The sequence below is a fragment of the Sciurus carolinensis genome, chromosome 1 (genome assembly GCF_902686445.1).
Source record: "Sciurus carolinensis chromosome 1, mSciCar1.2, whole genome shotgun sequence".
NCBI classification, from domain to species: Eukaryota; Metazoa; Chordata; class Mammalia; order Rodentia; family Sciuridae; genus Sciurus; species Sciurus carolinensis.
The window spans coordinates 208,245,841-208,269,714 of NC_062213.1; the positions used below are offsets into that span (position 1 = coordinate 208,245,841).

A 23,874-nucleotide genomic window follows, 5' to 3' on the forward strand; every position below is an offset into this window, starting at 1 on the left:
CTCAACAGTGCAGTGGTCTATGTAGAGCCGTGTCATTCCTCCCAGGAAGACACAAGTCCTGGGAGTCCACCAACTGGAGAGCAGCCTGACGGTAGCAGGTATGGGGTGGTGGGGAGGTCTGGAGACTCACAAGACTGCAGGCAGAGGCAGGCCAGGGTGCCATGTCAGCCCGGCCATGGGGAAGGAATGACCACGGGAACGCGGAGGTTGGTGCTTGGGGGGCCAGCCCGCTATAAAACACCCGGTGGTGCACTGCTCTGGTCAGTCTTCCATCAGAACCCAGGAGACCAGGAAAGAACCTGGCACGCCGCCGGGACCTCTGAGGCCAGGGCAGTAAAGGTGGATGCCCAAGTTCAGCAAACCCCCCTGTACTGGGGCCACATTCCGCCTGAAGCTACAGTCTGCTCTGGTGGCCCTGGCCCCTCCCTCGTGTCCCCTGCTCTCCTGGCTGAGGGTGTGGCACGACCCCCCAGGTCGCGGCCAGTGTGCGTGGCGCACCCGGCAGCTGGCGGTGGGCCTGGAGCCCAGGTGGCCAAGGAGTGGGAGCGCAGGTGCCGCGAGCAGGGCCCCCTCCCAAAGCGTCTGGCGATCCGGCCGCCTCGCGCGTTCTGGTTCCCGCAGGCGGCCCGGCCCACGTCGTGTCACACTCCGGTCACCGAGGACTCGGGCCCCTCACCCGAGGCCAGCCCGCTGGGTCGGCTTGCCCCTGACCCACGTGGTCCGCCAGGCACCGCCCGCCGGGGGGCGCGGGGGGCAGGGTGAGGGTCAGGCTGCGGAGGAGGAGGCCGAGAGCCGCGGCCAGGGGCGCGCCTCTCCTGCAGCGGGTGCGTGGGCACCGGGGATCCGGCCGGGCGCCCCAGCCGCCAGGCGGGACCCTCGCCCCCCGCCCCCTCCGGCTGCCCCGCCCGGGCCACGCGCAGGCCGGGAGCTCCGGGGCGTCGGCGCGCGCGTGCGTGGCGGCGTGCGTGGCGGCGTGCGCGTGCGCGGCAGCCGCGCCTGCGCACTGGGCGGCGGCGCAGTGCTGCTCGGCGGCGCCGGCGCCGGTCGGTGCGACCATGGGTTGGCGGGGTGCGGGGACGCCGAGGGCCAGGTAGCGGCGGGGCGGCGGGGCCCGCGGGCTCGGCCCGGCATGTAGACGCCCCGTGGGCGCGCGGCCGCGGACGGTGAGTGCGCGGGGCCCGCCGAGGCCGCGCTGGCGCGGGCGTCCGACTCGGGACGCCGGCCCTGCCCACCTGCCCGCGGCGGCTGCCGCAGGCGCTGGCCCTCCGCCCTGCGTCCGAGCGCGGCGCGGCTCCGATTCGCGGCGGGCACGGGCAGGGCCCCCGGCGGGGTCGCGACCGGGACTCAGGCCTGGGGGACGGCGTGGAGGGGTCTGGGGTCGGGGACGTGCATGGGGACGGGTGGGGGCCATCCTCGGGAGGCCGCTGGCCGTCCTCGCGCCCTGGCCTGCGGAGCCTGGACCTGGCTGCTCGGTGGGCGGCGGCGCTGACCTGGCCCCGCGGGGCTTCGGGGCGGCGCCCGCGGGCGGCGGAGCCTCGGCATGTGTCGGCGTGGCGGACCGAGCTGAGGACCGCGACGAACCGAGGGTCCCCGGGCCGCACGGCGCGGGCCCACCGGGTCGCATGCTGGCTCGCCCGAGAGCTCGAAAGTTCCCAAAGTCGCGGTGAAACTTCGGGCGGCCTGCTGGGCCCCGCTCCGCCCTCTTTCTGGTACTGGGGATTGACTGGGGGGCGCCTTACCACTGAGCTACCTCCCCAGCCCTCGTTTTTTGAGACAGGGACTCACTAAGTTGCCTAGGCTGGCCTCAGTCTGGGGACCTTCCTGCCTCAGCCTCCCGGATTCCAGCCACCGCACCGGCTTCCTTTTCTCTCTCAATTGTGGGAACAGGGCGTGCCCATCACAGTCTGATGGCCTGGCAATCTCCTTCCTTGGCCAAGGACCCACCTTCCTTCCCTTCCCTTCTCCATAAGCAATGGGATTCCTTTGGCTTTGATTCTGAATAACAAGTTATTTTTCCTTTTTTATTTTGGAACACATTCTGCTTTAGCTCAAAACTTACTCATTCTACTTGGCTTTGAGAGGAGTGCTTTGCAAGCTGTATTCATTTGTTCCGGGCGGCACTGCCGGCCTCCCCAGCCTGTCACTGGCACGTGTACCTCTGTAAGTTATTTTAGCGTCTTGCTGGATGACACACTTCAAGATCTTCTCTTTCCCCTAAACATCCTCCTCCCAAGCCTCTGGGGACTTTGCTATGCATGGCGAGCCTGCCCTCAGCAGTCACTTCTCACTGAGACTCGGAGCCCCTCCTGCTGCTCAACAGGTGGCAGTGTAGTGTCTGATACAACAGGGGGCACCATTCCCAGGTGGCCCCTGTAGATGTTTCTGGTGGTTCTTCTTCGTGGGTTTGTGCAGTGCTGCTGTTTGTATGAGGTTTGTTTGTGGTGCCCAGACTGGCCTTGAACTTGGGATCCTCCTGCCTGCACCTTCTCCTGAGTCTCTGGGTCATTGATATGTGCCACTGTCCCCAGCCAGATGGTTTGCTTAAGGACAGGGATAGACTCAACCTTCGTTACCTCAGATCTGTAGTTGGGGTAGTATAGCAGCAGAAGGCAGCTTTTCAGAAGGCCTCACACCTCTGGGAGGGACCTTGAGATGACCGGAGGATGTGCTTGTGACTGTAAGGCCTCCTCCAGCAACCCCACTTTCTGACTCCACCTAGTGATAGTTCCCACATGGGTGTCACTTTGCAACCCCAGGACTCCCTGCTCTTGTTTGTGCTGGTGACTTACTATCTCCTGGCCCACCACTGGCATGCTCTGGGTCACTGCATGGGAACAGGTAAATTAATGAAAATAAGTTTCGGTTCTTTGGACAGATGGTGACAATGGAAAAGGTGCAGGAGTGTGAGGGTGCTACACAGAGTGGGGGGTGTCACCTGGCTTCCCATTGGCAACCACAGGGCTCAGATTTTCCTGGCCACCCAAGGACACAGAGCCACCTTTCTAGAAAGCTGCCTTCCAGCTGCTTGTCAAGGCCTGGGTGGCCTTGTTCCCATCAGCGGTGTGGTGCACATCCACCACATTTCTGACAGCCTGGCTTCCTTTGCTGGGAGAGTTAGCATTAACTGAGGAGCCTCTCCCCACCTCCATCTCTGGATGAATTCTCCTTTTACATCTGCTAGCTCAACAGTCGCTTGCCAGAAGCCCAGCACTCTTGTGGCTTTTGTTCCTGTTGGTCGTGTGTCTTTTGGCATCTTGGGCATCCTGATATCCTTCCTCACCATTTCGTGTTGGTTTGGTTTGGTTTGGTTTGGTCTGGTCTTGGCAGTACTAGGGTTGAACCAGGTGTGCTCTGCCACTGAGCTACACCCCCAGCTCTTTTTCTATGTTACTTTGAGACAGGGTCTTGCTCAGTTGCTTAGAGTCTTACTAAGTTGCTTTGAGGCTTGCTTTGAACTTGTCATTTTCCTGCCTCCGCCACCCAAGCCATTGGGATTATAAGTGTGTGTCATCGCGCCCGGCGCCCTTTTTATTTTTTATTTTGAGACAAGGTCTCACTAAGTTTCTGAAGCTGACCTTGAACTTGTCATCCTCCTGCCTCAGCCTTCTGAGCTGCTGGGATTATAGGCTTGTGCCATGGTGTCCCAGTGCCTGGCTGTATGAGTTCTTTATTTTAAAAAAATTTCCTCGGGGCTGGGGAGATAGCTCAGTTGGTAAAGTGCTTGCCTTGCAAGCATAGGGCCCTGGGTTCAATCCCCAGCACCACAAAAAAAAAAAAAAAAAAAAAAAATTCCTCTTAAAAAAATTTCCTCTAATTTTATTGCTGCATTATGATTATACATAATAGGGGGATCCCTTGTTACATATTGGTATGTGCACATGGTATAACAGAATGTGTAAGTCCTTTATGAATACTTTGTCATCATGCTGTGTTGTTTTTCCCAGTGAAATTTGCTAATGCAGAAGTCGCTTTTGGATTTGTGTGCTCTGAGGTATTAGAAACACACTTGGGTGGAGTCAGAATCTTGTTCTTTTAAAATTGTTAACAGTGCTTGTGCTGGGGATGTGGCTTAGCCCTGGGTTCCATCCAAAAAAAAAAGGGTTAGCATGTCAAATAAACTTGAATTAAATGTGAATCTTGATTCACAGTTATTAAAAAATACACTGTGGAGATAACTTAAAAATTTAAAGCTAGTTTTAGTATGTAATATGATCATGAATTAGTTTACTCTTTAGTCATCTAATTGGTTTTTGCAAGTAAATATCATAGAGCTTCTGGGTAATGAATCAGTACTGTCAGATGAGCAGCCGGGCCTTGCTGGTTTTCCTCTTGGCCTGCTAGCGTTAGATCAGAACCTCTGTCCACTTAGCACTACACCACAGCCTTGCAGTGGAGTCTCCATGAAACACGAAGGGTGGGATTCAGAGCGCTTTGCAGGAGTGGAGCTTGGGGAGGGTCCTGCATGGTGGTGCCAGGGATGGTGGGGAGGCTCTTCACCCCTGCCCCACAGCCCATCCATGTGTTTCTTCCTCTGTGGATGTTTCCCTGAGTTCTGTGATCCATCTGAACGAGGGGACTGGTGGCCTGTCAGTCAGAAGTAGATGTTACTGCGTGGTTGCTTCTTTTCTTTTGGAGTGGCAGAATTCTCCCACCCTTCTCGGAGTGCAACCAGACTCAGGCTGCAGGTTCAGAGCTTGACAGAGTGTGCAGTGCTGCCAGCAACCACAGGGGCACCCTGGGTGATCTCAACACCTGAACCAGGCTTCCTGTGTGGCACACTCCCAGCTGCGGTTCTCCAGTTTGGTTTGGCCAGAGCTTGTGATCCATTGCCTGAAATTGCCCTCTGTTGGTGCCACATACTGCTGGGAGACAGGTGTGTGGTGGTGGGGACTTTCTTGGTTTAAAAGGAAGTGATCCAGAGGTACAGTTTTGAGTCTGTGTGGCCACTTCCCCCAGGACCTTTGGCAGACTCCAGCCCTGTGCCCATCTGTATTGGGTCTTGTTGTCCAGTGTTCACCAGGGGTCAGCATGGACCTGCCAGCCTCTGGCCAGGTGGCAGCTCTTCTGGCTTTGAGAGCTGGGCGTGTGCCTCAACCCAGCAGTGCCCCAGTCAGGGGGTCATGAGTCCTGGGCTGGGGTTTCTGCTGCCGTTGGTGCCTGAACTTCAGCTGTTGTCTGGCTCCCCGCTCCCACTGCTCTGACCCAGCCTGTGCCCAGGAGCAGTGCTGCTGCTGAGTGACAGACAGTCCCTCCCCAAGAGTCATGTTGTGAGACCTTTGTCTTAGAGTGGTTTCTTAGCTCTCCCTTGACAGCAGGGTCTGTGGTCCTGGAAGCCGCCTCCTGCCTTGTCTTGGCAAGGACTTATTCTAGCCCCATGATGGGGAGACAGCACCTTTGCAGGAAGCCAGCATCCTGTCGAATGGAGAAGAGCTTTAGAAACCAAATGTGGGGGCTGGGGTCGTGGCTCAGTGGCAGAGCACTTGCCTGGCATGTGTGAGGCTCTGGGTTCGATCCTCAGCACCACATATAAATAAATGAATAAAATAAAGGTCCATCAACATCTAAAAAGATATTTTAAAAAAAAGGAAGGAAGGAAGAAACCATATGTGACCTCCAGGCTGTTTGAGTCTAGTCCTTGAGGAAGCAGGTGGTGACGGCTCTGAAAACTCTGGTTCTTTTTGGTTCTGTGACTGTCATCAGGACTGGTGTACTCTGGGTATGCACTCTGCCCGAGTCACAGCCAGCCCCGACTATCGGAGGATGTTGCCTTTTAACCCACGCATCCAGCTTCACGCTGACCTCTCTGGGATCCTTCTTTCTTTGTTCAGCAGATGCCCTTTATGCTCATTTTCTTCACAGCATGTTTTCTCAGGTGATTTTCAATTCTGGTGCCTGTTTGTATATGCTTGGTGGCTTGATGAGCACTGTTGGGGTCCCTTGAAAGACATTTTGGGGCCAGTCACAGTGATACGCACCTGTAACCCCAGCTCCTCAGGATTGCAAGTTGAGGCCAGCCTGAGCCACTTAGCAAGACCCTGTCTCAAAACACAAAGGGCTGGGATGTAGCTCCATGGCAGAGCACCTGGGATCCAAGCCCAGTATTGAAATAAGAAGGAGGCCACTGTGAGTGTGAGACTTGTGAAGCCTGTGAAAACCACAGGCACAAAGCTGCGGAGTTGCAGGGGACATGGACACAGGCGGGGGCCACGCTGGGCAGTGGGTTGGTGCTGGCATCCTTGCATTCATCTCAGGTCTTCTGTGACTGAAGATAAAAATCCATGAAGGAAGAAGGACACGTGACTTGGTGCAAGACCACCAGGCTTTGTGCCCACAAGGGCTGGCAGGAGAGTCTTGCCAGTGGAGCTGTACCTGGACGTTGGTAGTGTGTGAGGAGGGGAGCATACCTTGGATGTTAGGCAGCTTTCTCCCTGCTCTACCCAGAGTCCTGAGGAGAAGTCAGGGACAGAAGTTCCCTGGGGCTCAGGGTTCAGAGGTCTCAGATCATAAGTGGCTGGCTGACTCCATGCTCTGGGCCCAAGGTGAGGCAGAACATGGTGGGAGGGTGGAGGAGGAAAGCAGCTCAGGTCATGGAACCCGGAAGCAGAGCATGGCTCACCAGGAACAAAGTGTGCACCCCAAAGCCCTGCCCCAGTGACCCACCTCCTCCAGCCACACCCACCTGCCTGTGGTCACCACCCAGGCAATCCCTGGGGTGGGGGGGTGGTCAGGCTGTCTGATCTAGTCATTTCACAACGAGTGTTCTTGCCTTGGCCCCAGGTGAGCTTTGGCAGGCGCCACGTGTCCAAGCCATGACATCCCATGTCACTGACTTGTCCTGGCGCCATGGGAGCACTGTGGACTTTGTGCTCTGCTCAGCTCCCTTGCACAGCCAATGTTCCCCATCCTTACCCTTCAGCCTCTGTCCTGAGCCTTACTGCCTCATCTTTAAACTGACATCTCAGTTTTATGCCTTCCCTCTACATCAGTTCCCTCAGCAGCCAAGTGGCGTGCACTAGCTGGGTCTGGGCCACAGTTGTCAGTGCTGGCCAAGCAGAGGGAGCTGGGTCCTCAATTCTGCCATCTGTCTCCCTCCCCGCCCCAGAGAGGAAGTGATAGTTTGGTTGGAAAGTGCCTCTCTGAATTCCCCAGTTATGTTCACATAGGATTCCTGGGGGGTGGGCTGCTGGAGTTGACGGCCTCAAGTGGAGGAGTAGGCCCAGGACAGGCAGTGTGGTTGGTGAGCTCTAAGGAGAGGAAAGGAAGATGGTGAGGTAGGTGTGTTCCCAAGGAGCTGACCTTTGAGCAGACGTTGGGCGAGGGGTTGTCTCCCATTTGGGAACAGCACAGTGAAGCTTGCTGCATGCTGGCCTTGGTCTGGTTGGACCATGTGATAGTATGTCTGCAGCATTCTCCGACACTGCCCACTGCCCTCCACACGGGCTGTATGCCTTTCACACACCAGCAAGCGGGGAAGGTGGGCCCCTGCCCTGCTGTCTGGCCTGCTGCCCAGCACATCTCCTCAGGTGCTGACTGATCATCAGGGGAAGGGCCTCTTTTGCTCATTAATCTTAGGTTGTTAGTTTGATGAATTTTGGAAGTTCTTTATGTATAGTAAATATAAGTTCTTTGTCACAGATATGTTTAGCAAATACTTTGTGAGCCTGTGACTCCTTTTTTTTTTGCTTTCCTTTCCACGCTACAGATTGGACCTGGCATCTGTGTGCACGGGTCCCTGGCTTCAGGCCCAGAGTGCACTGTTTGTGGGTGTTTCTGGGCTCACCACCATTTCCTCGCCTAGGGTCTGTCCTGGCACCACCCCGACCGTGCCTGGCTTCGGAGGCTGCGCAGCCAGGCACAAAGCCAGATGGCATTGGACCTCCAACTTTGTTCTTGTTCTGAGTTGTTTTTAAGGTCCTCTGGACCTTTCACCTTCCCATGTGGATTGCAGTCTCTGCTTGCCCCAGCATGTGGAGAATCTGCTTGGGTTTCTGGGGTCTCTGTGCTGCATGCATGGGGTGCCACTGGCCATCCCTTCATCTCTGCTGGCTGTGCCCAGGGCCTCAACTGCTTCTGTTGTGCCTTGTGTTTGCCTTGCTGTGGTCAGCAACGTCTCAGACCCCAGGTGCTGCTCTTCCTGCTGCTGCTATGTATGGCTCTCACTGGTTTGCCTGTTGGATTTGCCTCCTAAAGAGTTGCAGACAAACTCACTTGTTCAGTGCACCTCTGACTTGGTAGGGACCTTATGGCTGTCCACAAAGAGGTCAGTATCTGGTGTGCCCCTTGCCCTCCAGCGCACATCGAGTCCAAGTGGGTCTGTCAACGTGTCTTTGTAGGTCTGGCTTTTACTGAGTCTTACATATTTGCCCTGAACCTTGGTGTCTCTCAGGTGAGGAGGACTTGACCACAAGAGTGGTGCTCTCTTGGCCCTAGCCAACCCTCAGACTCATCTGTTAACAGGGTGCTCTCACCTGGTGCTTTGGAGCAGGTGGGACACAGGAATTGGCTTTTTTGAAGGACTTGAGGCAGTTGTAAGATCCACCCAGAACAAGAGCCCAGCTGTGGAGGACTCAGACCTCCACCTCAGACCTTAGCCTTGCCCCCTGCCAGTGCCCCAGTGTCTTAAAGCTGGGACTGGAGTGGCAAATAACTGGCATGCCCCTTCAGTGCCCCCGTGTCTTAAAGCTGGGACTGCAGTGGCAAAGCAGCTCAACCCGGCAGCTCCCGCAGCACAGAGGCGTGTTCTCGCTCTGCAGCTGATGACACCCAGCCTCGACCTGTGCCCTGCATGGCCTTACCTCAGTGAGGCGGGACTCGTGCCTCCTGTAGGCATACCACCTGGTCAGGCCACCGTGGGGCGTTTCTCTTGATCACCTGTTGAGGCCCCAGCCCCGAATACAGCCCCACTGGGCCAGGACAGGGTCAGTCCAAGGCCAGTCCAGTGCTGTCAGTCCTGCCCAGTGCCACGTCTGCTGCTTCCTGGCTTCCTGGCTTGCTGAGTAAGGAGAACAGCCCCTGGGCTTCACTGCTGAGCCCTCTGCCCTGTGCCAAGGCTTGGGGTGTCTGCTGAGGATGGGGAGCTGTCACCAAGCTGCTGCTAGCTTCTCCAGTGATCTTCTGGTGACTTTGAAGAGAATCATGCCTTCTAATTGACCCCTCAGTTGAAATTGTGTTTATTATTGTTTAGTTTCTCCAGACCCTGCTTTTTCTTTCCTGTTCTTTTCCTGGGGTTTGTCTCAGGGGTGCTGTACCATTGAGCTGCATCCCCAGCCCCTTTTTATCTTGAGCAGGGTCTTGCTGAGTGAGTCAGGCTGGCCTGGAACCTGCTCCCTCTTGCCCAGGTGGCAGGGTGGCAGGCTCCTCTGCTCTGTGTGCCAGTCCTCACCACTTGCACCTTCCTGTCTTACTTCTCTCCATGTTGGCCTGAGACAGAGGCAACTTGCTGCTTCTCACTCAGCAGTTCTAGCCCTGCTTTAAGGGGTCAGTCCTTGGGCTGTGTTTGCCACTTCTCTTCCTCCAGTGGTGCACATGTGAGTTCTGACGTGGCCTTGACCCCTGAGCTGGTTGGGAGAAAGTTACAGAACTCCCAGGTGTGAGGTTGGTGACCTTTGTTCCTGACCTGTCTGCGGGGTTGGTAGTGTGGTGCTCTGCTCTTCTGCTGTCTGGAGCTGGGCTTCCTCTGTGGCTCTGGCGCTGGGCGGGTGGCAGCTTCTTGGAGGCTCAGCAGCTGGGGAGGGTCTCATTCCTGGAGCTCCTGCAGCCCTCCTGGGCATTGCACGCTGGGCTTTTTCTCTCAACCTGGCATGCTGTGCAGTCCGCAGTGTGACTTTCCATTTCAGGCATCCCTGTTGGCTGTGGGCTGCCCCAGGCCCAGGGTTCACCCCTGAGCCCTGGCCTGGCTTATGATGGAGATGCCCTCACTCTGTTGTGGCTCCCACTAGGTTAATTTTTTCTTTTAGCTCTCTAGGTTCATTCACATCAGATCCTGAGTTCTGGGGTGGATGTAGCCTGTTTTCAAAGCACTTTGGCTGCAGGTGCCACTCCCTCGGAAGGAGCCTGTGGGCAGTGGCAGCACACTAGGCCCAGAAGGCCCTGCTCCACCCCAGCACCCCGGGGGTGGGCCCGAGGACTGCGCGTACGGGTGTGCTGTGTAGCCAGAGCGACTTCACACATACTGACTTTCTTTATTTATTGAATTAAGGCGTCTGCTTTTGTGGCAGTTCTCATTTATCAACTATGGAAATGGAACAAGAAAAAATGAATGTGAGTAAGGAGTTGAGCCCAGACGCAGCCTCATACTGTTGCTCAGCATGTCATGGGGACGAGACCTGGAGCTACAGCCGCCCCGTCCGGGGTCGCGCCAAGTCTCGAAGCCTGTCGGCCTCGCCCGCCCTGGGCAGCACCAAGGAGTCCAGGTAGGACCAGCCAGGTGCTGCAGTGTGTCCATACCTGCTAGAAATCGGGGCTGGGCTTTGCCAACCAGAGCTGTCTCCAAGAGCAGAGTAGTGTTCCTTACGTGACGAGGGCCACACACCAGGCTGGCCACGTGTCTTCTTCCCACATCAGCACAGAACCACCTAGCAGAGCCCATGATGACCTGGTGCTCGGCTTGGCAGAGTCCTGCTGGGTACAAGGAAGGAAGACGAGCAGGACTGAGGCCCAGCGTTGCAGTCTGGCCAGCCCCTCATCTCAGGGATGCCGAGTCTCAGGTGCAGGGCTGTGGGGCCCTCCCGGTGGCCTGCCCTGGCTCAGCATAACCTGTGAAGCAGCACTTGGGGTCTTGGGAAGGGTAGCCTGACAAGCACAGGGTTCCAGTGTCCCCTCGGGTGTCAATTCTCATTTCTGGGGACAGTAATCATGGTACCTTTCATGTAGAAGCTCACCAGGGACCAGCATGGTCTCCATAGCACAGGCCATACTGTGCGGGGCTGAGGGTGCAGTGAGGCGCAGCTTTATGCATGCAGTCTCCTGGATCACAGGCCACAGGCAGGAGGCCCTGGGCGCCACTGCTTTGGGTGACCTTCAGTGACGAAATCACCTGATTTAGATGTCACACTCACCCCGTTAACGTGGAGAGCTTTGGTTTGTGTGTCGATGTGAAAGTGTTTAAGTAATGGCAGCATCTAGAGAGTGGGACAAGAAGAAGGTGGTTGCTTGGGCATTTTGGAGATGTTTCTGAGCAAAGCTGTGTAACTCGCAGTCTGCTCAAGGAAGGTGTCTCACGTCTGGCTCTCGTAAAGCGTAGCACACTCTGAAGTGAAAAGCTTGCGTCTGGGGCTGGGGCGGTAGCTCAGTCGGTAGAGTGCTTGCCTTGTAAGCACAAGGCCCTGGGTTCGATCCCCAGCACCCAAAAAAAAAAAAAAAAAAACTCGTGTCTTTTCAGACCTGCAGAGCCGCTGGTGGCAGGGGTGGGAAGGAGAATAGCCTGGGCTGTGGGTGCACAGCGGCGGCACAGGTGCTTCTGTGTGTGCGTCCCTGGGCCTTTGCAGCTCAGCGAGCACACGCCTGTGGTGTAGCACGGGACAACTGGGCCACACCCCAGCCTTTCTTGGGGGCTGCCTGGACCGGCCACCCTCCTGCCTCGGCCTCCCTATTGACTGGGATGACAGGCATGACCGCCACACCTACTCCTGTGGGCTTTGGCATAGCACACCTTTTATGGCAGCCTCTGTAGAGGGCAATGTGCCACACAGAAGAGAGCAGAGAGGTACAGTGAGCGCCCACCCAGCCACACATTGTCTTCAGAGGCACTGGACCATCTTTCCAACAACCTTTGACCTTTCCAAAGGGAGTTCTTCCTTTGGAGAGTCTGTATGGTTTTTAGAAGACGTACATAAATAAACCTAGTACAGACCTAGTCCAGAAAGGCCGTGGCACCCAGGTGACCCCTGTCCAGCGTCAGCAGCAGCGTAGGCCTGGCCAGACTCCATGGCCCCTAGGCTGCACATTGCTCAGGGGCAGGACAGTCTCTTATCTGCATCAGGATTGGGTGGTTTTGTGGAGTCACAAGATGGGCAGCAAGAGACAGGAGCAAGCTTGCAGGTCCTGGTTCTCTGGCTCGGTGACAGTCACTTTGGCACATGAGGGGACTGTGAGGCCTGGAGGCCAGGGAGGGAGCCTTCTGAGGAGGGCAGTCATGGTGCTGCCTAGCCACTGCTGGGCGGGCTGCAGCAGGCCCTTTGTTCAGGGTGCTCAGCTGGCTGAGGGGTTTTTCAGGCACCACAGAAGTTGGGCTGCTGAGCTCATTCTTTTTAGGAACGCGGGTGTCCAGAGTGCATATTGCCCTGGAGTTGCAGTCTGACCCCGGCCCTCCAGGCAGCTCTCGCTTGTTCTCAGGACATGTCTCTCATTGCGAGCTCTGGCTGGGCACCCTGGGCCCGGGCAGGACCTCTGGTACTGCCACTGGACGCTGCGGTGACAGAGTTCGGGCCCACATCACGTCTGTTCTCAGAGTCTGATTAACTACGCGTGTTGCCACCTACACATTCTGCTCTGACGGCAGCCTCTGTGTGCCCCTATAGGAGGACGCGCTCTCTCCATGGGCCATGCCCAGTGACCACGTTTGGACCAAAGGCCTGTGTGCTGCAGAACCCCCAGACCATCATGTAAGTGTGGGGGACCAGGGTGGGCGCCTTCCTTCAGAGTGTGTTGCGGGAGCACTGTGCGCAGAGGCCTGAGGTCGGGGAGAAGTCCGAGCTCCAGGTCATTGCAGAATCCAAGCAGGCAGCTTCCAAGCCCCTGAGTTTTGGGCCTCTGAGCAGGCACTCTCCTCTAGTGGCTTCAGAATGTGGAGAAGGTGAGCTAAGGATTATCTAGCCTGTGGGCTCTGGGCCTGTGTCTGCATTGTTTGAACCCAGGATGCTCTGCCACCAAGCCACATCCCCAGCCCCTTCTTATTTTCTATTTTGGAGATGGTCTCGCTAAGTTGCTTAGGACCTCACTGAGTTACTGAAGGTGGCCTCTAGCTTGGATCCTCCTGCCTCAGCCTCCCGGGTTGGGTTGAGTGGCATTAAAGTGAGATGCTTGGAGCTGCTTCTGATTCCGGCAGTGAGAGCTCTGGGGACGGGATGCATCCATTCCAGCACAGTGGCTTCTCCTTTAGCCATTCTAAAAACACAAAGCTGTGGCTTGGATTTTCTCCAGTCAGATTGAGCTGTTTGAAGGATACCTTGTCCTCCTTTCCTGGTGCTAGGGTCCAAACCGGGGGGCTCAGCATGCCAGTCACACAGTGCTGTCACGGAGCCACACCCAGCCCGGTGACTCCTTCTTGTAGGCCGTGCTGTGCAGGCTCTGCTGCTGGCCCCATGATGCCCTGCAAGAGGCAGTGCTTGAGAACGTGCCAGTTTGCGTCCCCTCCACTCCCAGCTGACCATGGTGCCGTCAGTCCAGCTTCTGCTCAGTGTCGGATGGTTCCAGAGGCCTGAACGCTTTGTTAGTATGTTCTGCTTGGTGGTCTGGTTGTGGCTTAAGGTTTGTGGGGGAAAATACTAAAATGACCTGACATTAGTGCTTCGTGCTTCAAAGGTCAATTTCCTTGGGGTTCCAGCTTCACTCTTCCTGCCTTGCGCCCTCCACTAAGGAAGTCTTTGTCTGTGTTTCTGGAGTTGTGAAACCCCCAGCTCAGGTCTCCATCCTGCCGGGCTGGGTCACATGCACTGCTGTGTGCTTGGGTAGTGTGTCTGACAGGTGTTACTGTGCTTGGGGACTTGAGTGGACTTGAGTGCGGAAGATGGAAAGTTGCTGGCTGGCTTTCTTTAAGGCACTGTGTGCAAGGGGCTGGGCTGGGCTGGGCGGCTCTGGTGGTGTGCATCCATGAGGGGGCTCTCGGCCCCTGCCATGTGAAGGGCAGCTTTTAGGCCCCTGGAGCTCTGTTCGTGCTTTCCAGTGCTGTGGGTTCCAGGAGCTGCCGTCTGTGCAGTGTGGACTGGGAAGATGGGTTCTGGTCCCAGATTTGCTCCCCAGTCTGTGTGCCCAGTGGTCAGGGCTCTGCTTGCCTTGCCCTGGCTGCTGCAGCCCTCCTGGCACACCCGTTGCTGGCCACTCACTTAGTGCAGCCCTGAGGAAGGCTGCCCAGTGCCCAGCCTCCTTTACCCAGCAGTCACTGGGGCTGAGGCATGCGTTTACCTGTGATCTCAAGCCCAGGACCCGAACACACTTCCCAGGCCAGGGTTCAGGATGGCCTCTGGGCCGTTTCCTGGGGTCAGGCATCCCCAGGCAGGGGCCCCAGTGGGGTGAAAGGTGCGTGTCCAGGGCCAGCATCTTCTTTGCCCACTAGGAGACTGTTGTGTTCTTAGGCTCTGGCCTCTGGGGGCAGGCTCCATGGCCCGTCCTGTCCATACCCCTTCCTGGGCCTCATGGGGTGAAGGGGTCGATGCTGAGGAGCATTCCCTTGCCACCCGTGTGCGACTGTGTGAAGTGAGAGTGGACGCAGCCCAGCAGACAGCTGTCACGGGCAGGCAGGAGCCTGTGAGCCTGGAAGGGTCAGCACCCCACTTTATCAACGACCCATCAGGAAGTTGAGGAACTGGTTTCTGGTCACGCGGAGGGCTTGGCACCCAGGCCACGTCGGATGACACTGCTGGTCATGACACTGGCTGGGCCCAGCGAAGCCTCGGGGCTGGAAGAGTCTTAAAGCAGGCCTGTCTGCCGCAGCTGCAGTAAGAGCAGGCCCGGGGCGGCCCCGTGCAGGGCGGAGTGCCTGCAGCCTGACAGGGCAGAGGGTTGTGAGCAGCCCACACTCCCTCCTGAGCCCTTTCACCTGACAGCCTCTGGCCCTAGCCTGTGAACCATCCCACAGAGCAGGCCCGGCCAGTTGCACAGGCTAGAGCAGAGGCCGAAATGGGCACTCTGCTAGGAGCAGGGTTTGTGTGGGCCCTGTAAGTAGATGGAGAGGCAAGAGGGCAACGTGAATAGTCAGAAAGCGACACTGTGCTTTGATTCTCATCACTTCAGGAAGCTCTGCGCTGTCTCTGAAGACTTGAGTCCTGCAAGCTGTTTTGCCTTCAGCTTTGAGGGTGCAGAGTTAGGCCGTGGGGTGAGGGCACTGCTGGACCCTGTTGGTGAGGTGGGGCTGCCTGCACATGCCTTAGTGGCGGGACCAAGATGCTGTGGACATGCAGGCCACCTCCTGGAGGGTGGAGACCACCTCATATCCATGTGAGTGGTGAGGGCAGGTGGTGAGGCTGAGAGGGTACCATGAGCAGCCCCTTGCCTCCCAGCAACACCTGGAAAGGGTGAGTCTGTGACCTGCATCGGGGTGGTCACTCAGTGGCAGGATGAGGGCAGCCACTGCTGCTGTGGTCATTGGTGTGCATCCTGGTTCGAGGCTCGGTGGTACAGCTCTTGCTACCCTGTGAGGCACCATGCATGTCCCCACAGGGGAGTTCCTGCTGGAAAGGGGCTGAGGTGGGCAGTTTGGCACCAGGACAAGCACTGGCTGCCTGGCTGTCCGTCACACCCACCCCCTGCAACCAGCTCAGTGGCACGTGCAGACATGCAGTCCATGCACGCCCCAGGCACTGTGGGCCCGGATAGTTCCTGGGACTGACAAGTTATAGAAGGGACAGCTGGTGGCCCTGCCTCTGGAGAACCCCCACCTGCCCTCAGCGTGCACCCATGGCCTGGCATATCCTCAGTCTGAGGAGTTGAGCTGGTGTGTTGTGGGCAACTGAGCAGAGGGCCATGGTGTGTTGTGGGCACCTGAGCAGAGGTCCATGGGAGCTGGGAAGGCAGGGCCTCCACTGCCTTCTAAGCATGTAGCTCCTGCTGGAAAACAAGGGCCAGCTAAGCTCACATGGTGGGGCGGGTATCCTTGCGGGGCCAAGGGCCGTCCTGGTTTCCTGGCCTCTTTTCTTCATGGGCTCTGTACATAGGTAATTGGTGGGTGCCTGAAGGGACGTGGCCAAGCCCTGAAGGTAAGAGGCAGGGCAGGGTCTCTTGGTCTACATCAGCTGAGAGAGTGGACTTCTTGTGCCCTGGTGCTGGGTGACTGTGCCAGGCTCCCGCCACTGCTGTGCAGTGTGGCCAGGAGGCAGCAGCACCTCTCTGGGTCAGTGCCTGCTAACTCTCCTCTCCTGCCCCAGGCACATTCAGGACCCTGCAAGCCAGCGGTTGACGTGGAACAAGTCTCCAAAGAGCGTCCTTGTCATCAAGAAGATCCGTGACGCCAGCCTGCTGCAGCCCTTCAAAGAGCTGTGCGTGTACCTCATGGAGGTAAGTGGGTCTAGGCGGGTTTGAGGAGAGCCTCCTCCGCACCCTGCTTGTGGTGGGATCCCATCCCAGGTTTTGGGAGCAGGCGTGTGGACAGGATCGCGGAGCTGGGGCTCAGCCATCTCTGCATGGGAGCCTGCAGTGTCTGCTCTCACAGCAGGTCACAGACCGGGAGGTCTACCAAGAGGTTCTGAGGCTGGGAGGTTCACAATGGAGGGCCTTGTGCTCACCCTCAGGCGGCAGAGGGCAGGAGGGGGGAGCAAGAGAGGGAGGGGAGCCTCCGCCCAGACGAGGGCAGCTCCATTGGCCCCTGGGCTCTGGCCTCTTCTCTGTTGCAGCGGTGGTCAGACTTTGGCCTGCATTCCAGAGCCCTCTGCTGCCAGCAGCATGGTCCCACTGACTGGGTCAGTTTTAACAAAAAGAGACTTCTTTTGGCTCACGGTTCTGGAGGCACAAGGTCAAGGGCCGCATCTGATGTTGGCTGTCTCGTCGGCACAGGGCACCGTGTGGCAAGGGGTGGCATGCCCACATGTGGCCTCTGCCCCCAGGATTCAGCAGAGGTTCTGCCCTGCTGGCCTGCTGACCCAGATCCCCTCCAGAGGCCCCACCTCTGAGCAGCACAGTTGAGCTCAGTTCCCGCCTAGTGCCTTCGTGGGGGAAAGACTCCACCTGGGAGCCCCGGGGACACAGTACCAGTTGCCTGGTTCCAAAGCCACTGAGGCAAAGACACCAAGGCCTTACCACATGGGAGCAGCAGGCAGACAGGAAGTGGCTCACCACCAATCCTCGCCTTTGGCCCCACCTGCCGAGGCCTCCAGGAGGTGCTGGAAGAGCAGCGGGGCCCAGGCAGGGCACATGGTGGGTTCACGTCATGGTGGGCTCACGTGCCTGTTCCACTTCCAGGAGAACAACATGATTGTGTACGTGGAGAAGAAGGTGCTGGAAGACCCTGCTATAGCGAGCGACGACAACTTCGGGCCAGTGAAGAAGAAGTTCTGCACTTTCCGGGAAGGTGCGCTGCGGCCTAACTCCCCTGGCCATCCGCTGGCTGTCCATACCGGGCACCTGGGCACCCACAGGCTCTGACGTCTGCCACCTGGTTCTGTCTGCTTCCAGATTATGATGACATCTCCAACCAGATCGACTTCATCATCTGTCTGGGAGGAGATGGGACCCTGCTCTATGCCTCCTCACTCTTCCAGGTGAGCTGGGCATGAGGTGTGGACCCCAGGGTAAGAGCTGCTGGTGGTCAGGAGCTGCGGGCCTGCTTGATCTGAGGAGACCAGTCTCTTCCAGTTCACTGTTAGCTGTAATGCAAGCAGCACAGCTGCTGCCCTCTGGTCTCAGCAAGACCAGGGCCTAGCTGGCCTGCCAAGCCTGACAGGCAGGAAGGGGCATTGGTGGGGAGACAATGTCCCAGGTCGGCTGCAGGTCCAGACAGGGCAGCCTTGGGGACAACTGGCATGGCCAAGGTGTCAGGGCAGCTGAGGAGATGTGGTGTGAGGAGGCCAAGGGCCAACTGGAGCCCTTGGGTCTCACCTCCTGCAAGGCTGAACCCAGCCCTCTGGCAGCCTGAGGTTCAAAGAAGGAGGCCTTGTGGAGAGCAGCCTGGATGTGGGCAGGACACCCTCATGGGTACCAGCGAGAAGCCCAGGACCTTGCTGGGGATGAGAGTAAGGGGCAGAGAGTGGCCTGTGCCACAAGGGTGTGGTCCCACCCTGCATTGGAGGTGGTCTCTCCAGGGCCTTAGACTGCCCGGTCATGGGGATGGTGCTCCTGCTCACCCCATTACATGTAGGGGCTGTTGAAACAACCCCTCCCTTCCCTCCTCCCACCCTAGTGACTGCCATGCCAAGTCTCTTCACCCTCCAGAGCCTGCTGGGCCTGGTGTCTGACATCAGAGCCCTGTGGCCAGCGCTGCCCAGTTCTTTCCTATTCTGTGAGCAGTGAACTGGCTGATCTTGCTGCTTTTGTTTCTTATTGGCACTACCAACCACCCAGGGCTAGTGGTGACCTCTCCCTGGAAGACTGCCTGCTATCCCAGGGCCCCTCACCTGAACACCCCCACTTCCAGGGTCTCCCCGACCTCGTGACCTGCCTGGCAGCTGCGCTGTGCTCTCTGTGCACGCAGCCTGGGGGCGAGGGCCTTAGCCCCACGTGGGCTGCGTCCCCAGGGCCAGCTCCTCTGCTGGCAGCGTGGCGGCGTTTGTGGGTGCAGCTGGACAGCAGCGCCGCCTCCTCTCCTGCAGGGCAGCGTGCCTCCAGTCATGGCGTTCCACCTGGGCTCCCTGGGCTTCCTCACCCCGTTCAACTTCGAGAACTTTCAGTCCCAAGTGACTCAGGTGATAGAAGGTGAGGTGCTGTCTGGACCCTGGAACCCGCAAATGCCAGCTGCCTCCTGCTTGGTTTGCCTTTTTTGCGACCATGCAGAGTGACACAGAGTGCCCAACCCTGGGCAGCCTCCGTAGGTCATGGGCTGGAGCTGCCATGTGCTCGGCAGCGGGGATCTGGCTTCACCAAAGGCACTGAAGGACCACTCGCTTGGGGCAGAAAGGGGAGGATCTCTGTGCCCTCGGGTGGACCCCCACTCTCTGGCAGGGCCCTGCTGACCCCACTGGCCCCTAGGGAATGCAGCTATTGTTCTTCGGAGCCGACTGAAGGTCAGGGTGGTGAAGGAGCTCAGAGGCAAGAAGATGACCATGCACAATGGGCTCAGTGAGAATGGCCTGCCGGCCCCAGGCCTGGACGCAGAGGTTGGGAAGCAGGCCATGCAGTACCAGGTCTGTGGATGCCCCCAGCTGACCTGGCCTTGTCCTTCCTGTCCTATAGCTGGGGGGTGGGGTGCTGAGGGGATGGCTGAGGTTGGATTCAGGGTGCAGGTGCCTGGTGCCAGTGGCCTGCAGCAACCCTGGCCCTGCCTTCCTCCCTGAGTGCAGTGGCTCCACGTCCCCTCCAGGTTTTGAACGAAGTGGTGATTGACAGAGGCCCCTCCTCATACCTGTCCAATGTGGATGTCTACCTGGACGGACATCTCATCACCACGGTGCAGGGCGATGGTAAGGCTGAGGCGCCCCTGTGCCCTGAGAAGCCGTGGGGATCGAGAGCAAACCCGCGCCCTGTCCCCTTCAGGAGTGATCGTGTCCACCCCGACCGGCAGCACAGCCTATGCCGCTGCAGCGGGCGCCTCTATGATCCACCCCAACGTGCCGGCCATCATGCTCACACCCATCTGCCCACACTCGCTGTCCTTCCGGCCCATCGTGGTCCCCGCAGGGGTCGAGCTGAAGGTCAGAGCCAGCACCCCTCTGTAACCTTGGCACCCCCCATGGCACTGAACCACTTCCATGTCCTCAGGGTCCAGACCGACTGGCACCCCTGTGGATGCCAGCCCTACCTTGCTGGGGGCCAAGATGGGCCTGTCAAGAGACCTGGGCCTTGGTGGAAGGGGCTCCACATCTGTCCCTGGTCCCTGGCAGTAGGAGTACTGGGTCAGCCTCACCTGCATTGGGAGGGGGCACTGTTGGGTGGGGATGGCCAAAGTGCTCCAGGTGAGGAAAGATCCCTGCCAGGAACCCCCATCCCAGATCCCTGTCTGGCCTTCTGCCGGCCCCCTGGTCCCCAGCCTCATCCTGGGTCCTCTTCTATTGCAGGGTGTCCCTAGTGCAAGTTGTAGCAGAAAGGGCCATGTCTGCAGGGGACACTGAGAGCTCATGGCCCAGGCCCACTCTTGTCACCCTTTGGTCTCTTCAGATAATGCTGTCACCAGAAGCCAGGAATACTGCATGGGTGTCCTTGGATGGACGGAAGCGGCAGGAGATCCGCCATGGAGACAGGTGTGGGACTGGGGTACTGACTGACATTGGCCTGTGGCAGTGGTCACGTGGTATAGCCCTGGGCCTGCAGCAAGGCCTGGGCGTCCCTTCATACAGCTCTGGTGACTGCCCACCACCGGCTGAACTTGGGGTGACGGGTTCACAGCTGCACAGTCTCAGGCAGCTGCTCCTTCCTCCAGGGCGTCACACCCCTCAGGGCCAGCCTCCCGGGTGTGCTGTCCAGCAGTGGGGAGGCCACAGCCAGGACTGGGATGGGCCAGGGAGGCGGTTGAGGAGTCTACCCAGCATCCACCCACTCAGGGAGAGGCTGCCCAGCGCCTGGGAACCGGGTCTGGGGCTGCTGGAGCGGGTGGAGGGCTCACCGTGTGCCCGCCCTCCGTGTCAGCATCACCATCACGACCTCCCGCTACCCGCTGCCCTCCATCTGTGTGCGTGACCCAGTGAGCGACTGGTTCGAGAGCCTGGCCCAGTGTCTGCACTGGAACGTGAGGAAGAAGCAAGCCCACTTCGCGGAGGACGAGGAGGACGGGGAGGACAGCTAGCTGCACCGCCCCTCGCTGTCCTGCCACCCATCCCACCTGCCGTCTGCAGCGGGGGAGCCCGGCTGCCTTTTGCTGGCCAGATCAGCTTTTTAACATTTTCTAATCTGACTCTTTTTCATTTCTAAAGTACAGTGAGAGCCGTGCCGAGCACCCTGCACACACCCCGCCAGCAGGGCTCCTGCGATTCCAGGTCAGGAACTCCCATAAATCAGTCTTGAAATTCAGAGGGGCAGAAAGAATTGGCCTGTCCTTCGTGATGAAATAAACGCCTCAGCCCAGAGTCTCCTTCAGGTGCGATGCTTCTCCCCTCCACCCTGCGCTCCTGTGACTCTGGGGCACCAGTGTTCTGCTGTTCTGCTTCTGGGAGGGTCACGTGCCCCCCGAGGGCCAGCTCTGAATCTGGCCCAGGAGTGCTGGTTCCTCACCCAGAGTGGGTGAACCCACATTCCTCACACAGCAGGGCAGTTCTGGCAGCTCCTGGAAGGTATTTTAAATCCTGTACATACTTTCTAGAGATTCTTCTAGACTTTCTGAAGTGCTTATGTACATATTTTCTTGTACACACTTTTGTGTAGATTTAGAAGGGGACCGTCCTATAGTCCAGTGTTTACATTGTGTCCAGCCCAGCACTGATGGTCTGGGAGAGGGGCTGGTGCTTCCCAGGCTCTGAGGCCATTGCAAAGGTTCTGAGAGGACTTGGAAGTGCGGGGACACTGAGGCCTGCTGGCAGAAAGGCAGGAGCAGCAGCCCCGGGACCCTGGGCCAGCCGTGCCCAGTGTCGGGTGGCCTCTGCTTTGTTCCGCTCCAACGCCCCGTTCACCTAAGCAGGTGCCCTGTGGTGGCAGGAAGGTCTCGGGCCTGCCCCAGCGGGACCGCCTGCTTTTGCGTGTCCTGAAGTGTGCCCTGCCTCGCCTCTTGCTCCTCTGCTCCTGGGAACCTGGGTGTGGCCTGGGCAGCGGGACCACGAGCCAGGGTGGAGCCGGGGGTTCTCGGGAAGCACCTGCCCGTGCAGCTCCTCACCCAGCGTTGGCTGGTCCTGCAGCTGCCTGCAGCCAGCTGCGCACCCTGGGGAGTCATGAAGTCAAGTCATGTCGCTCCTGTTGTGTCCTGAACACTTGTTCATGCTGAAGGCCTTACTACTGTTTTCAAATCCTTTCAATAAACAGACTTGTTTCAAACAGGTGGGCTGAGCAACAGCCTTCTCTTTGGCTCTTGGCATCCAGTTCAGTTCAGAACTCGGACATCAGGCAGGACCTCCAGCAGCTCCCCTGGCAGGTGGGGCCAGGGCTGCCCAGGGCACTGGCTGCTGTTCCCGGGCTGCTCCCCCAGCCTGGCTGGTGATGGGGCACGTCAGCCCAGAAGGCAGCCCAGGGCCCATCACAGCAGCTGCCCTGCGGGGCTGCACTGTCCCGGGGAGGGGGGAGGGGGGCTCTGAGGCCCAGAGGGAACCAGTCCTGGTGCCTGGTGGGTGTGGGTGCAGTGAGCGTTAGGCCCGCAGCCCTCTCCTCTGGACAGACCGACTGAGGCCAGGCACCTTGGCTGGTCCATCTGTTGGCCCCTCCTTCTCCACCCTTGCAGGCCAGCCCAGCCTCCCACTGGCTTGCTGGAAACAGGAGTGGACCTTTGATGGCCACTGCCATTGGGGCAGCTGCAGGCCCCTGGTACCTCCCTGCCAGGTGGCTCTGAAAAGCACGCTGGCTTTGACCTAGGGGCACTGGTCGTGGGGTCAGTGCTACAGAGGGCCCTAGATGCCACTGACCACAGTGGGACAGATGCTGCCCCGCCCCAGCCCCTGGACCTTTGTGGCCCACCAGCATTCAGAGGCCAAGAGTGAGACCCTGCAGAGGGGATGGCTTGCCAGTGACTGGGTTCCCACCCCCTGGGTCGTGCTCCCCAGCAAAGGCCTTTGATCTCAGGGCCTTAACCCTTCTGTCCTTGGTGGGGCCTTGCTAGTGGGCCCAGACCTGGGCTTGCAGGCCTCAGCATAGCAGCCTCAGAGACCTCTGGCCTGAGGCAGCAGTGTCCAGCGTCTGAGCAGACTACCTTGAGCACTGGGCCCAAGCAGGTGGCTTGGCCAGGTCCAAGGCTGCCATCAACCCACCCAGGACTAGGGCACTGGCTGGCAGCCATCGAGGAGGGTGGCAGAAGGCAGGATGTGGCAGCCGGAGGACCAGAATGGCCAGAGAAGATGGAAGGGAGGTCAAGGATGGACTGGCAGGAACTGGCCAGTCGCCAGGTGGAGGGCTTTTTGGCCACTTTGACCACATTTGGCCCCAAAAAGATCCAGGCCAGAGCTCAGGGGCCTTTGGAATCTGGAAACAGTGTTTACCCAGGGGGTAAGCGGAGCCTACCCTGGTGGGAGGACACTGGAGACAGACACCATTCCTAGAAGCCTCCACCAGCAGGTGCAGACCCATGAAGGAGGGCTGGACAGACAGGCACAGAGGCTGCCACCCTCCTGAGCCAGGCGAGAGCACCAAGCAGGAAGCCCTGCTGCTGGTGTGGGCATTGGGGCTGCACCCTGGCCAGCAGGCCCATTTCCACCAACAGGTCCTGAGAGCCAGAATCCAGTCCCAGTCGGTCTGCACAGATGGCAGGAGAGTGAGAACTGACAGGCACTGGGAGAGTCACCGAGGAGGACACCCCTGTGGCTGGGGCGCGCTGAAGTGCAGCCCCTCGGTGTTCAGGGAAGCGGCTCACTGCCCATGGGTTGAGGAGGGACTTCGGAAGGCAAAGGAATCAGACAGGGTCAGCAGGATGGGGCCCCAGGTTGGATCCCAGCAGCTTCAGAAGAGGGGAGACCAAGACCTCAGGACCCTGCCCACAAGGTGGCATCAACAGATGCAGCCTCTGGATCTCAGCCCAGAACCATGAGCCACAATGCACCTGTCTTACTGCTTACCCAACTGGCAGTGTGCTGCCCGCAACAGAGACAGACAGACACTGCCTCCGGGAGAGCAGCACGGGCCCAGGAAGGTGCCCTGGCTGGAGTGTGGGCAAGCGGCCCAGGCCCAGAGCAACCTGGAAGCGCCCTCAGCCTCAGTTTATTCACCTGCTGCTCACCTGTTTGGTGGGAAGGGCTTCAGGCTCAGCCCCAGGCAGGACCAGACCAGCAGGGTCGGCCAGGATGACAACTGGGGCCCTCAGTACCTGGATGCACATGATGGAGTGGGCATCCCTTGCAGGACCCAAGGACAGTGTCCAGCCACCTCTAGCATCTCCAGGCCTCATCTGGACCCACTGCCTGGGTGGGAACCCTCAGAAGACCCAGCATTGCCCCGGAGCCCAGGAGG

At 58.6% G+C, this 23,874-nt stretch overlaps 1 protein-coding gene across 6 annotated transcripts; it reads left to right on the forward strand.

Moving 5' to 3' along the window:
* Window positions 1-81: 81 nt before the first annotated feature.
* Window positions 82-20,861, forward strand: Nadk (NAD kinase). 6 transcript variants are annotated; one of them, XM_047555522.1, is made up of 12 exons: window positions 82-98; window positions 10,199-10,412; window positions 12,519-12,602; window positions 16,080-16,209; window positions 17,110-17,218; window positions 17,323-17,408; window positions 18,456-18,558; window positions 18,832-18,986; window positions 19,163-19,262; window positions 19,336-19,493; window positions 19,957-20,039; window positions 20,425-20,861. In XM_047555522.1, the coding sequence occupies exons 2-12, from the start codon at window positions 10,234-10,236 to the stop codon at window positions 20,579-20,581; spliced, it is 1,344 nt and encodes a 447-aa protein (XP_047411478.1). In that variant the 5' UTR covers window positions 82-98; window positions 10,199-10,233; the 3' UTR covers window positions 20,582-20,861. The 6 variants fall into 6 exon arrangements, with proteins under 6 accessions (XP_047411478.1, XP_047411443.1, XP_047411487.1 ...); XM_047555487.1 differs by lacking the exon at window positions 82-98 and adding an exon at window positions 1,006-1,163; XM_047555496.1 differs by lacking the exon at window positions 82-98 and adding an exon at window positions 8,864-8,996.
* Window positions 20,862-23,874: the final 3,013 nt, after the last annotated feature.